At 44.3% G+C, this 14,830-nt stretch overlaps 1 protein-coding gene across 1 annotated transcript in view; it reads right to left on the reverse strand.

Annotated features, from left to right (window-relative positions):
* Positions 1 to 14,830, reverse strand: part of TNFRSF21 (TNF receptor superfamily member 21) — a 76,740-nt gene that overhangs the window by 48,954 nt on the left and 12,956 nt on the right. The window contains exons 2-3 of the mRNA XM_045498473.1: positions 7,546 to 8,194; positions 5,339 to 5,833 (exon numbers count right to left, since the gene is read on the reverse strand). Of these exons, the coding sequence (XP_045354429.1) occupies positions 5,339 to 5,833; positions 7,546 to 8,194 (1,144 nt within the window). The remainder of the gene's footprint in view (positions 1 to 5,338; positions 5,834 to 7,545; positions 8,195 to 14,830) is intronic.

The following is a 14,830-nucleotide window of genomic DNA, read 5'->3' on the forward strand; positions in this document are numbered from 1 at the left end:
AGAGAGCGGCAACAGATTCCCGTCGTCAGCCATCCCCTCAGCTACAGTTCTCTCTCTTCCATGGTTACCAGGAAGGGAATAGAGAGACTATTTTGAGACCATTTGAGCCTCTCGCGTTGCAATGTATGGCCAGTTGTGCACAGGCTAAATTTCACTATCTTTGCTTTTGTGCTTTTTGTGACAAAGCAGATCAAACAAAAACTACTGTTTCCCATGTGACCTCCCAGTGAATGTGAACCCACACCTCTCTTCATTTTAAATTAAATGGAACATTTTGGTCCCACCATTGACCCATTATGTTGGGGTTATACTACAGAAAGAAGGAACGTTTTTAAAAGTGACAAAACGATGACAAATGGACCTTTAACAACAGACATACATCTTGAGGACACTCATGACGCAGTAATAAAGAGTGACATAGATTTTTATGTATAAAACTTCTGGGGCATCTGGGTGGTTCAGTCCGTTAAGCAGCCTACTCTTGATTTCAACTTGGGTCATGATCTCACGGCTCGTGAGACTGTGCCCCACATCAGGCTCTGCACTGATGGTGAACTGCTGTCTGGGACTCTCTCTCTCTCCCTCTCTCTCTGCCCCTCTCCCGCTCCCGCTCCCACGTGTGTGTTCTCTCTCTCTCTCAAAATAAATAAATAAATTTTTTAAAATTCTGAAGGGACTTCTAATTCTGTTGCTGCAATAGATGCATTACAGGAAACCACAGTCCAGACCCAATTAACCAGACATAAAATTGCTACGACTTCAAAAAGGAAGTATACGAGTACCACAGCACCTTCGGTCTTCGAACCTCTTGGCCATATAACGTCTCATCTGGTGTTTCCAACGCTAGGATTCCGTGAAAGCAGGATTGCAGTTTGCAGGAATTCAACTTTCATTTTTTTTTTTTTTCAACGTTTATTTATTTTTGGGACAGAGAGAGACAGAGCATGAACGGGGGAGGGGCAGAGAGAGAGGGAGACACAGAATCGGAAACAGGCTCCAGGCTCTGAGCCATCAGCCCAGAGCCCGACGCGGGGCTCGAACTCACGGACCGCGAGATCGGGACCTGGCTGAAGTCGGACGCTCAACCGACTGCGCCACCCAAGCGCCCCATCAACTTTAAAACCCCTAACCTGGGGCGCCTGGGTGGCTCAGTCGGTTAAGCGTCCGACTTCGGCTCAGGTCATGATCTCACAGTTCGTGAGTTCAAGTCCCGCGTCAGGCTCTGTGCTGATGGCTCAGAGCCTGGAGCCTGTTTCAGATTCTGTGTCTCCCTCTCTCTCTGACGTCCCCCATTCATGCTCTGTCTCTCTCTGTTTCAAAAATAAATAAACGTTAAAAAAAAAAAAAATTAAAACCCCTAACCTAAGTCCATAGTAGGTAAAGAGGGGTGAGTGGGGCCAAATAAAGGAGAGGCTCTTGTTGGGAAAACGGATGGGAACCAATGGCCCCACATCAGAGTGCTAAAGGTCTATGAGGCACTCAGGATCACAGCCAGGGTTGCTAAGGTAGGGAGAGATAAGTGACGTCCTACATGTACATGATCTCTTATAGAGCACGCCCCAGGGCTAGGTGATTTTATCCCCTCTCATCCTCATGAACAACTCAGTGTGAAATGGGTGAGGATCACAAAAAGATCTTATTATACAGGATTATCTGCTGCCCAGAACTCACTGCAATCAGATCAACAAGGTATTGTTTCTAGAGGCCTCTCTGAGCCCCTGGGACGGTTATTAAACAGAACCTCGCTTTGTAATGGGATTTTACCTGGTTGGACCTTTGAGAATAGCAATTTGGAAAGAAGAGACCTTCCTTAGGTCTTCACACTTTTTGCAATATAAACATTGCAATGCAAAAACCTGGGGGAAAAGTTTAAATACGGGAAGAGATCATTGTACCCGAATGAGACTACTGTGATTTAGCTGGAAAAGCATAATCCCGAAGTACTGATTTGAACGCAGGAGTTATGGTTTTATTTGACTTGGCACTTCCATTGTTTTTACGAGACAGGAGATTGTTTCAAGGACACAGGCATGGGACACAAGGGCACGGGACACAAGGTGGTCCTAAGAATGCCTAAAGGTCACTGAATTAAGCTGCTTTCTACCGCCGAACCAGTTTTACTTCTTCAACTCACAGTGTTCTCAAGAATTCTGACAGCTATGACCGTGACCTAATCAGTAAGTGCGACTACTAAAGAATGGAGTCACTTTTTTAATAAAGTAGGAGGAGGGTTCCGGACATTTACGGAATCCAGCAAGATGTTCTTTGCTCGTGTTCTCCTAATTAGATATATCAGAACAGGTGTCCTGACCGGCCATTTAAAGGGCAATTCAATGAAATAGCTGATCCTAGACCGATCCTGGACCAGAGGAAAAAGGTACGCTATCCATCGAGGGCTTTACTGGGTCAACTGACAACACTGGAAAAAGGGCAGTGAATTAAAATACTGTATCCAAAAAAAATAAATAAATAAACCCAGGAGCTCTTGATAACGTTAAAATAAATAAATAAATAAATTAAATAAAATAAAAATACTGTATCCATGTTAAATTTATTAAGTTTGAAAATGACTACGTTTTTTAAAGACAGTACCCTTGGGGCGCCTCGGTGGCTCAGTCAGTTAAGCGTCCAACTTCAGCTCAGGTCACGATCTCACCCTTTGTGGGTTCGAGCCCCACATCGGGCTCTGTGCTGACAGCTCGGAGCCTGGAGACCGCTTCAGATTCTGTGTCTCCCTCTCTCTCTGCCCCTCCCCTGCTCGCACTCTGTCTCTCTCTGTCTCTCAAAAATAAACATTTAAAAAGTTAATTTAAAAAAATTAAAAAAATATAGAGACTATCCTTACTGTTAAGAAATGTATACTAATGTACCTAGGCTTAAAGGGCCATGAAATGACTCAGAAAAATTATTGTATGCATGTACATACGTATATAGGTCTTCCTTAACTTGTGATGGGGTAACATCCTGATAAACCCATCGCAGGTTGAAAGTATCATTTAATACACTAAGTTGAAAATGCATGTAATACACCTAACTCATTATTCTCAATTAAGAGAAAAATACACCTCACCTATCAAACATCACGGCTAAGCCTAGCCTACCTTAGACATACTCAGAACACTTACATTAGCATACAGTTGGGCAAAATCATCTCACACAAAGCCTAGTTTATAATAAAGTGTTGAGTACCTTGTGTAATTTACTGCATACTGTACTGTACTGAAAGTGAAAACCATGGTTATTTGGGTACATCAGGGTTATAAGTGTATTGGTTGTTCACCCCTGTGACCCACCCCCGTGGCTGTCTGAGAGATGCCTGTCACCCAGCATCATGACAGAGTATCATTCTGCACATCACTGGCCCAGAAAGACCAGAATTCACAATCTGAAGTACAATTCGGAGTGAATGTATGTATATATCACTTTGGCAACGTCGTAATGTCAAAACACCTGAAGTTGAACCATCATTAAGTCAGGGACAGTCTGCATATATACACTACGTATTATGTAACACTATTTTATATATATTATATAACATTATGCTATATGTAACAAACTCGTCTATGTTATTACGCATGTCACAACACAAAGTCTGTATGTAATTTTATATAAAAAGAGCAAATAATAAAGCAAAAGGACAAAAGTTAACCACCGGTCGATCTGGGCACAGGTATATCGGTATTCTTTGTACTATGGCCAATATTTCCATAAGTCTGAAATTATGTCCAAATAAAACTACGTTTTATGAAAAAGGAGGGGAGAATTAATTGAAGCCTTCCTTCCCCAGCTGGGTTGCCTGCAAAGAGACATCTTATTCAAATCTATGCAGGCTCTATCCCAAACAGGATGTTCCCCCCAGTCTGATTTTCACTCAGACTAGCAGAAGGAAGCAAAATGAGTTTTGTTTTTTTTTTTTTTTAACTTTCCCTAAATTTCTGATTATAAAAATTGCATGAGCTTATTATAGAAAATTTGGGGAAAAGAACAGAAAACTAATAAAGAAGGGGAAAACAGCACTCAAAAATTCCACTATACCCCACCAAACTGGAAGAAACATTATTTTTATTCTGGCGTATTTCTTTTCAGTCTTTTCCCAACATTTTAAGAGAACCAGGATTTTATTGTGTAAAGTGCGTAGCCTGGGTTGGCTTTGTTGTTTTTCTTTTAAGCTAGTGTAAACGTTTCCCTATGTCGCGGGTAAAAAGAACAACACCTCATTAAATCGTCAATGTCAACACCATATTCCACTACACGGATATGCCATAATTTACTTATTCATTTCCCTCAAACTAGGCCTTCGATTATTTTTAATTTTTATTTATTACACAACATGCTGAGTTAAAAGTTTAAGGTCTTTGGGCTCAAATCTTTTTTTTTACTATTTCCGCTTTATGCCTTTATGAGAGATTCACAAAAACTGAATTACTGGGACCAAGGGCATAAACATTTTTAAGACTCAACACAGGGGTGCCCGGGTGGCTCAGTCGGTTGAGCGTCTGACTCTTGATTTCGGCTCAGGTTGTGATCCCACTGGATTGAGCCCCCGAGGATTCAGAGAAAGGGAAGTTACTACCACAAGTTAAAAACTGCACTCGTCACATCAAACTTAGCTGCTGGGATACATCCTGTTGGCTGTTTTTAGCCTTTGAAAAAAGGAAAAACTGAAATATTCTAGCCTGTATCAGCACACACTGACCGCTCGGTAGAAGACACAGGGTCCAGCTTCGGATGATAACCAGTAGAGTAAGCTTTGGGTGTCTATAATCTAAAAGACTTTCCTAGCCTCCTGATAGAAATGGGATCCTCAAAACACAAGGAGGGGAAAAGCACTTGTGAGAAAGTGACAGGAATCTAAAAGCAAGGTTCAGATTCAAAAAGGCAAACTTAATGAAGACAAGATGGGTTTTTCGCCCTCTATTTCCCCAGCAGCCTCATATTGTAGAAGCAAGGGACCTAACAGTCAGGAGATACGGAGTCAGTCCCATCTGGGCTGAACAAACAACCAGCCTGGGTCAAGGACACGGCCAAACTTCCCTGAACTCTATCTCCCCGCTTGTTAAATGACACGGTTGAACAAAGTCCCTAAGGGTCATTCTCAGGTTTCTGATTTGTCAACATTCTCCTTTAAATGTGCCGGGGAGAAAAGGGCAGAGTGGTTATTGTCTGTGAATGTATTACGTCAAATGCGGACCACCTCATTTTTCATAGCACAACTAGATCCAACAGCACATGGTATACAGTAGCTTCCAGAAACTTTGCATTTCCCACTCCTTCAGGCAGCAAGGACTAAGAAAGGACAGGCATGGGGATCTGTGAGCAAGGAGAAAAGAAGGCTCACCATGGCCATTGCAGTAGTAGATCCACTTCTCCCGGTTCTGGGTTGGGGTCATGGATTTCTTCAGCCCTGCCTTTTCCACAATGGCGCTCGGATCCTGCCGGGGCCCCTTTTTCAGAGTCCTTGAGCTTTTCCGGATACTGCATACCACTATCACCACAAGCACCAGCAGCAGGAAAAGCACAATCATCCAGGGCAAATGTTCATTGATGTCAAAATGCTTGTGTAAATTCTGTCTGGGGTGACCCCTCTTGAGGCCTTTGATGGGCGTGCTGGACTTCTCCCCCCCAGTGGCCTCCATGGATGGCAGCAGCTTCAGGATGTGTCTGTGGTGGGGGCCTTGCTGGTGGTTGACTACCTGGAGGTTTGGGAAGGTCTGGTTCACGCCTTCCTCACCCCTCGCTGAGCTTGTGTTGTTGGGGACTGTCCCTTCCTGGATGCCACTCGGTACCTTTGGTCTAACAGAGGCAGAAGAGCTGGATGCTGTTGAGTTCATGCCTAGAAAAGAGGAGGGGGGGAGAGCTTTTCTATATTTGGGGATCTGTATATTCCTCTTCTTCCTGTTCATCTTCAAACCAGGCCAGATAACGCAAGATGTGAACTGTTGGAGCTTAAGAGTCATTTATACCGCACGTTTTCGTGAGGACTCTAACGGCACTTTTACGTGGAAGGTAAAAACTAAACCTAACAGCTAAACTCACGTCCTCATGGCAAAACCAACAGCATCCTCAGGGACCCAACATCTGAGCTTCAGGGCAGTTTCTCCTACGCTTCACGTGCAGAGCAGACCCATGAATGTTCAGGGTTCTAGTCAACTCTTAATTGTGCTGATTATTCACAAAACTAATCTAATTCCTTTACTCCTCCTCCTTTTGACCATTTCAGGATACAATGGTAAAATTGAGACTATAACTAAGGTAGGGAAAAAGAGCTCAAACTCAGTTCCAAATCCAACCAGGGAAAGCTCTGGTGAGAAAAGTCAGTGAATAAAACAAAGCAGGACTTAGCATCGGCTATTAACAGATTAGTAAATTTTGGGCAGCTTAGTGGACTTCTTTCAGAGAAGCTTGCACATACTCCTGGTGTGAGAGCCAAGGATTTCGAGTCCCAAGAGACAGAACCTAGACTGCATCCTTCACTGAGAAAACCTGGACAGTTCATTTGAGCTCTTTGAGCCCATTTCTTCATTTCAAAATGGCGGTTGTGAGAAGGCCCTCCTTACAGAGTTATCATGAAGGTCCAGTGTAATCACACACAAAGAGTATGCTAGAAAGCACAACTCAAGTTGGCTATCATCTCATGAAAATTAATCAAAAAGGACTTGGAAATAAATAATAAATTTTATATTCTGCCTGACGTCCAAGTCCTAACAACTAGGATACTTGATGAAGGGCATAAAGTTAAAATAATTGGAAAAATTAAACTTATAGGCACACCTGGGTGGCTCAGTTGGTTGAGCGTCTGACTTTGGCTTAGGTCATGACCTCACAGTTTGTGGGCTGAAGCCCCATGTCAGGCTTTGTGCTGACGGTGTGGAGCCTGCTTCAGATTCTCTGTCTCCCTCTCTCTCTCTGCCCCTCCCCCAGTGGCTCTCTCTTAAAAATAAACATTAAAAAACTTTTTTTAAAGAAAAAAAATTAAACTTATTATTTTCCAAATGTGAATGCCAGTTATGTTCAACATGCTACAAATGTGCTTGCTTCCTGAAACTTCTTTCTTTCTCCTTTTATGCCCCAACTTGTTTCTAATATTCATCCTTCCCTTCCAGGCATCGTGGTATTTTCTCCCCTTATCCCTCCTTCTTTCCTTCTGGCTGTGTCTATCCAGGATTGATTCCATGTTGGAAAACTTTGAGTCTGGATGGAACCTTGAACATCATGTATTTAACAAGTTTGAAACCAAGGCCTGAAGAAGTGACTTACATAAGGCCACACACTATCTTTATTTCTCTCGTTCTTATTTTAAACTTGATGTGACCTAGTTTTTAGATATTTGATCCCCCCCCCCAACAGAAAACCTGAGTCTAAATGTTTCTAATACATGCAAAGAAGCCAGATTAAATTAGCCACGAAATGGAGGCCCCTTCCTCAAAGGGTGACTTTGGAATATACAAAATGGAGAAAACATCCTCCGGACAAGCCCATTTTCGGTAGTTCCACTGGGCTCAAAGAAAGCCTTTTTCAAATAAGTAACTCATGAGGTTAAGTTACCTTTGGGAATATAGGTGGAGGAAGGGACTTCATGGGATTCCATGTGCTCCGGGTATGAAAAGATGGCTGTGCCAGGGGAAGGTGAGGTCGTGCTGGAGGACGAAAGTGTGCCACAGACGTTGTCTGCTTCCTTGGTCCCCGGCTTGATCACCACCAGGTTCTGACTCAGACAGTCTGTGTATGCTTTGCATTTCATCACACTAGAAGGCACATCAGAGAAGGTACCCCGAGCACACTGCTTACACCGCACGTCCTCGGTCTCTGTCCCTTTCTTCCGCACGCCCCAACCCACAGGACACACCGTATGGGGGGTGCAGGTACCATTAAACTGGAACATGCCAGGTGGGCAAGTGCATTCTCGGTCAGTCAAGGCAGCACAGGGTAATTTCTCAACCATCGGCCATGGGCATGGCTGACTACAGTCATGGCATTTCTCTATGCCATTCTCATGCCTGGTAAAGGTCCCCACAGGGCAGCTACTACAGACACGCAGGCTTGTGTTGGTACAGTGCTCGGACACATACGTTCCTGCCGGACATTTGTCACAGGTTAGCACCTGGCCAGTGGCACGGTCCACATGGTGGTATTTGCCAATGAGATTTGGGGCCTTCTGTTCTGGCTGAGCTGTGGTGGTGCTAAGGAATCCAAGCTGAAAGAAATAAAAGGGGAGGGAGAAGGGATAAAAACCAAGAAGGTGTTAGATGGGAACAGAGGAGAAGAAAGAAAAGAACACCACAACCACCATCGCTCCCATTAGAGGTCCAACCAGTCCCATAGCCTCTTAACACAGTAGGAAGAGACCAAGACTCTGATTCCATCCTGAGGCCTGATTTGGTTTTGTTGTGTAACCTGTGCCTCAACTTCCTTCTTTTTCTGTCTGTAGTGACATGAAGTTGATAATACCACTCAAATCGATTACAAAAAATCAACTGAGAATATGAACATGAAAACACTTTGTAGTTCATATTCAAAATGCTATATAGGGGCGCTGGGCTGGCTCAGTTGGTGGAGCTTGCAACCCTTCACCTCAAGGTCGTGAGTTCAACCCCCATGGTGGGCAGAGAGCTTACCTAATTTTCTTTTTTTTTCAAATTTAAAAAAAAACTGTTTTTAAATGCTGTGTAGAAGTGAAAAGTCCTAATGCAAGAAGAAACTAACTTCCTGAATAGTTGTCTTCCTTCTCGTGGCCCAAATGTTAAGTTGCCATTGCTTGGTACCAGGACAAAGCAACTGAGAAGTATGACGGCGTCTATTTAAGCTACTTCTGCTGATGGCACCAGATTACCCACATGGGGTTAACTGATAATCCATGATTTTTTCAAAGCTTTTCTCTATGCAACGCCAGACATTTTTTGGTTTTGTTTTATTTGCAAAACAGAGGCAGGCCCTTGGCATTCTTAATTTGCTTTCAACAATAGAGTCGATGCTTTTAGATGTACATCCTGTTCTGCTCAGCCTCTGAAGACCATGGTTGCGGGAGCATGGACCTACAGACACCTAGGGGGTCCAAACACAAAGCTGGGTCCAGCAGGGACTCAACAGATGTAAATTTAATTCATAGGACGGAAACTTCACCCAGCTAGATTTTACACTAGCTTCCAAACTGAAAACTTCAGAGAAAGTAAATTATATTTGTGGTACTAAATCTTGAGGTCCTTCCGAGAGGGGAGAAAAATATTTAAGAATGAATATTAAGAGAGAGCTTTTCTGCATGAATGAAGGTTGAGAGGGTCCAACAAGAAAGTTCCCACTGCCCTCCTCAAAATGGAGAAAGGTCAAGTGTCAAGAAAATAATGGCTGCCTCAAACTACCAGATACCCATCAGGGCAATTTCCTTCTAAATTAGAACCAATAACTAGGAGAATAAAAGCAGAATTTTTTCAAAAATTGATCAGAGTTCCCGTCTCCTTAGCACCCTGCAACTTAACCCAAGATTCAATTCCCCTCCACCGCAAAATTTAACTAATTGAATCAAAAGTATCATCCCTTACTCTCTCCCAGGGCCGCCTCCAGTTAAACAACAATACTGAAAACAAATTTTTAGCTTGTGAGAATCTAGTCATCGTTTCTTTAATCTGAGACACACAAAAAAGAGCTAGTGGTTGATTTTTCTTGGTAAGAAACTTAACTGCAGGTTGGACTGTGAAGAAAAAGAATCTCCTGCTTAATAATGATAAATTCTCTACTATCATCCCCTTTTTGCTTCTGGCTTTCTTTCCTTTCCTTGGTCTTTCTGTTTGCAAAATCAGCCCCAGCCACACTCTTCTGAGCATTGCAGACGTATTAGATTGAGGGAAGAAAGCCCATCACCATCGTGTGGAGCCCAAGTTCCATTTGTCAAGCACATGAGGACAAATCTTGTCCCCATCTCCTTGACACTAAGGACCGACCCAAGAGGTCGCAAAAGTGGCCCTGCTCTGTGTTGCTCCAAGTTCCTTTATTTATTTTTTTTTTTAATTTTTTTTTTCAACGTTTATTTATTTTTGGGACAGAGAGAGACAGAGTATGAACGGGGGAGGGTCAGAGAGAGAGGGAGACACAGAATCGGAAACAGGCTCCAGGCTCTGAGCCATCAGCCCAGAGCCTGATGCGGGGCTCGAACTCACGGACCGCGAGATCGTGACCTGGCTGAAGTCGGACGCTTGACCGACTGCGCCACCCAGGCGCCCCGCTCCAAGTTCCTTTATATGAAGCTTCTAAGTGCAAAAGCGCTTCTAGATGGACACAATGTTCTGGAAGCTTGAAAGATGTATAAACAACCCAAATGGCAGGTTATTACACTTTTGTAAAGGAGATAAATCAGAGAACATACAGGAGATCTGGCCAGAGAGTGGTGGTCAGGACAACCACCACCTTGCTGTGCAACGTACGGGCTCTGAGTCTGGCCCCTACCTGTGCAAGGCTAGAGAGTCAGCCAGGCATCTACTCCAGGGTGGCTCTGCAGAACAAGCATAGTGGTGAATAGCAGTGTGTGTGTGTGTGTGTGTGTGTGTGTGTGTGTGTCCAGGCATGGGGTTGGAGCTTGTCTTCTATAGCTTCACTTCACTCCCCAGGGTGCACACTTCTCAGGGATGCATCAGCCCCTGACTACCGAATTACCAGAGGTCCCCTCCCCCGCCCCGCGGCGGCACACAAAACCCACTTCCAAATCCCACTGCACCCCCGCTCTTCGCCACTCATTAAGTAGATGTTTCAGTTCTCTGTTTCTTTAGAATAATTTGTCCGATTTCTAACTGAAGCAAAGCTCGGGGCTCTTTAACTGCATCATACTAAGTAACCCACTTTATAGACAATGGGGCTCTAAAAATGGACCTTTCAATTACCTCATGTTACAGGAGGCAATTCTGGCTCCTACACACGGAGTTAACAATGATGCCTCAGCATCTCACCCGGACTGAACGCTAGAAATGAGATTTGTGCAGAACTAGGCATCTTGAACGCACTGGACAAACGTGTAGTGAAGACCTACTATGTGTATACGAGGCACCATGCCACCGGCTGACAACGGAGCCCTGTGAACTCCATTCCAGCCCCATGCAGTGCACCTTCTAAAGCAAGGTGGACAGAAACAACGAATTACATCAGGTATTACTTAATTCCAATTGAGATTACTGCTAAGGAGAAACACAGAGTCCCGTGAGGGGGAGGTTATCACATGCTTCCTAGCTCAGGGATGTTATGGAAGTGTTTGGAGTCGTTCCGAAGGACAGAGAAGCAGAATTTAATTCTGCGCAGGGGGAAGGGAGGGCGGATTAGGCAGAGCGAGCCCCACAGCAAAATTCTGAAGCAGAGGGGCGCCTGGGTGGCTCCATCGGTTAAGCGTCTGACTCTCGGTTTCGGCTCAGGTCATGATCTCACAGTTTGTGGGATCGAGCCCTACATCGGGCTCTGCACTGACAGTGCAGAGCCTCCTTGGGATTCTCTCTCCCTCCCTCTCTGCCCTTCCCCTGCTTGCATGCTTTCTCTCTCTCTCTCAAAATAAATAAATAAACTTAAAAAAAAAACCTGAAGCAGAATAAAGCTTAGCTCAAGAACGAAAAAAGTTTAGGTGGCTCTACCTCAAATGCAACACAGTGGCCATAGTCAAATTTGGAGAGGCTCTGAATTTTGATCGTAATCCAAAACGCAATGAGAAGTCACTCTGCATTCATATGGGGGGGGGGGACATATAATCACATTTGTGAATAAAAAAGTTAACTGGCAGCAGAGTAGAGGGGGAAAGTGGCTGGGGGGAGAATGGATGAAAAAAGGTGAAAGCCAAAGTGAAAGTCAGGGGTGGCTGGGATTAAGGGGGTGGCCGGGATTAAGGGGGTGGCCATGGAAAGAGAAGAAGGCAATGGATTCGAGAGGTCAGAGCAGCTAGATTTGGTGAACAATTACCTATGGAAGGAGAGACAAAAAAATCAATCATCTTCATATCAGACTTGAGAGCACCGTTCTCGAGGCTGCCCCTGAAGCCAGGAGGGTGCACCTGTGGGCCATGGCAAGGTCAGGAGGTAGGGCTCCGAGCTCCCCATTTCTGCCCCAAACACAGCAGCTCTCATTTACCAATTTGCTAAGGGGGCTGGGGCTCCAAGTAAGAACTCATTTGAAGGAAGGATTACTCCTAAAACAAGTTTGCAAATCACTGCACTTGAGGGACCTCTAAGATCTCCTCCAATTCCAAAGTCAATGGCAAAAACCCATCTGAGCTACAAAGCTGGAGGACAGTCCGTTGAGTGTCTGACTCCTGATTTTGGGGGGGTCATGATCTCGGGGTCGTGAGATCGAGCCCGGAGCCAGGCTCCGTGCAGGTGTGGAACCTGCTTGAGATTCTCTTTCCCTCTCTGTCTCTCCCCTGCCCCTCCCCCCACTCACATTCCCTATTAAAATGAATCTACTATATAAGGATTGTCAGCCTGTGGGAAGACCAGACCTGAATAAGAAAGGATATGTGCACTAAGGTTTAGAAAACAGAAGACGTGTTTTTGTCCGGGTTCTGTCTTAAGATCAGTTGCACCTTGCCTCACGTGTGTGTCAAATTAGGTACGTTGTACTAGATCCTATTCAACTCTAACCTTCAAGATCATATTCAACTCTGTCTGCGGCTATAGGTCAAGTTCCACCTCCTCCACGAAGGCTTTACAATTACTCCTATGTCTAGGATTCCAAGCAGATGAGCAAGCTCTTCATCACATTTCCTGTTTCTAGTCTTCATTTCGGTGACTAATTACATCTTGCTGGTAATGTTTGTTGATGGCCTCATAAGTGTATATATTTATCTTCCCATAATGATTATAAGCAGCTCAAGGCCAGGGACAACCACATGGATTGCATTTCCTTCCTTGCTGAACCACTTCAATAATAACGACCATGGAAATCACAAACAAAGCAACCTCTGAGCCAGGGGTCAGCGAACTAAATCGCACATGCTACTTATTTTTGTAAATAAGTTTTACTGCAATGCAGCCATTCATTGAGGTATTGCCTGTAGCAGCTTTCAACTACAACAGCAGAGCCGGCTAATTCCAAAAGAGACCAGATGGCCCACAAACTTAAAAACATTTACTATCTGGCCTTTTACAGGAAAAAAGCCAACTAATACCTGGTCTGAGAAGTCAAAGGAAATGTCAAAAAACGCAGGGACCAGGAGCCCACTCATAGGAACCCTCAGGCCTTTTCTCAGTCTAACAATCAGTATTGAGTTCTTGCCTTCCTTTGTTGACACACACCAAATCTGATCCATTTATCCCCTGCTTAAAACAATAGTTTCGAGGGACGCCTGGCAGCTCAGTCAGTTAAGCAGCCAACTCTTGGTTTTGGCTCAGGTCACGATCTCACAGTTTGTGAGATCGAGCCCCGCATCAGGCTCTGCGATGACAGTGCAGAGCCTGCTTGGGATTCTCTGTCTCCCTCTCTCTCTCTGCCCCTCCCCTGCTCATGCTCTCTCTCTCTCTCTCTCTCTCAGATATATACAAACTTAAAAAAAAAAAAAAAAAAAACCTCAGTGGCTTCACATACGACTTAGGATGAAATGCAAAATCTTTCACAGAGATCGGACTTCCTCTGCAATATCATCCCTGCCCTTCTCTTCCTAACTTAAATCAGGTTTCACGTTGTCCCCTCCCCTTTTTTCCTATGAAACCCATAATTTTGCAGTGGTACATCTGTCAAGTTTAGGTGTGCCTTCCCACCTGGACAAGCTCCATGAGGACAAGGATAGAGTCTGTTTCACATACCGATGCTAACGCAAGCCCTCAAGGCATGTACCCGATTCATGACATACCTGACGAGTGTTTATTGACTCAATGAGTGGATGTGCAGACCATCAACAATTAGAAGCAACAAATTACAGTGTGATGGTACAGAAGCGGCTGCTGGAGCACAGGTATGAGAGCCAACGTGAGAAAACCAAAAGGCCTCCACAATGTAGCCATCAGAATCCAAGTCTGGCAGCCTTCGGTGGGCGGGCACACAGTCTGTTTCACCTCCAAAGACACTAAGGACACATCACCGTTTTAACAGAACCATGCCTGATGTACAAGAATTACGTTGGGCGGGGCGCTTGCGATGACAACCAGATGTCATGAAGAATTTAAAACATCCCTCTTCCTTTTATAAAAAAAAAAAAAAAAAAAAAATCACACTAATGTGAGACTTGGACTTGTGAGAGGTATAATGAGATTATTCTTCAGAAACTATTTATGTTCCATCCTAGTCGAAACTTCAGTTCTTGGGAAATTTTCATTTATCCGGGATGCTGATTTCACCGGCCATAATGGATAAATAACCAAATGTCAGTGTACCAACCCTCACCGTACAGGATGTGGGAGTGCTATAAATGCTTAATGAGTAGCCAAAAGGCAAACCCCGGGATAAACCAAATTGCAAAAGAGGAAAGAGGCAGCTCCAAAATGACCAGCTGTAAAGGCCCCCAAGGCTGCCACACTCACCTTGGCGGCCCACATCACACCGGTCCTGTTGCCACTTCTCCTCTAGGGCACTGGGATGAGACTGAGGACCAGAAGCACCCAGATGTGCAAACATAGGTCAGATTGCTGATGTTTATAAATCTTGAACAAGTCTTATCCCATGACCTCATCCTTCAAACAAACGGGAAAGAAAATTCCCTGCGGTTTACCTGTACAATGTATTTATGCCATTCTTGCTCTGGATCAAATTCCAGTAATTTTTCATGGAAAATGAGTAAGCTCAAGGCAGTGACAGACTTCTGCCTATTCACAATGGGCAAGCAGGAAGACTGCTTTTGAGTTTGCTAGAGAAAATGTTTAATGGCACGTCAAAC

The sequence above is a fragment of the Leopardus geoffroyi genome, chromosome B2, assembly GCF_018350155.1.
Source record: "Leopardus geoffroyi isolate Oge1 chromosome B2, O.geoffroyi_Oge1_pat1.0, whole genome shotgun sequence".
Classification (NCBI taxonomy): Eukaryota; Metazoa; Chordata; class Mammalia; order Carnivora; family Felidae; genus Leopardus; species Leopardus geoffroyi.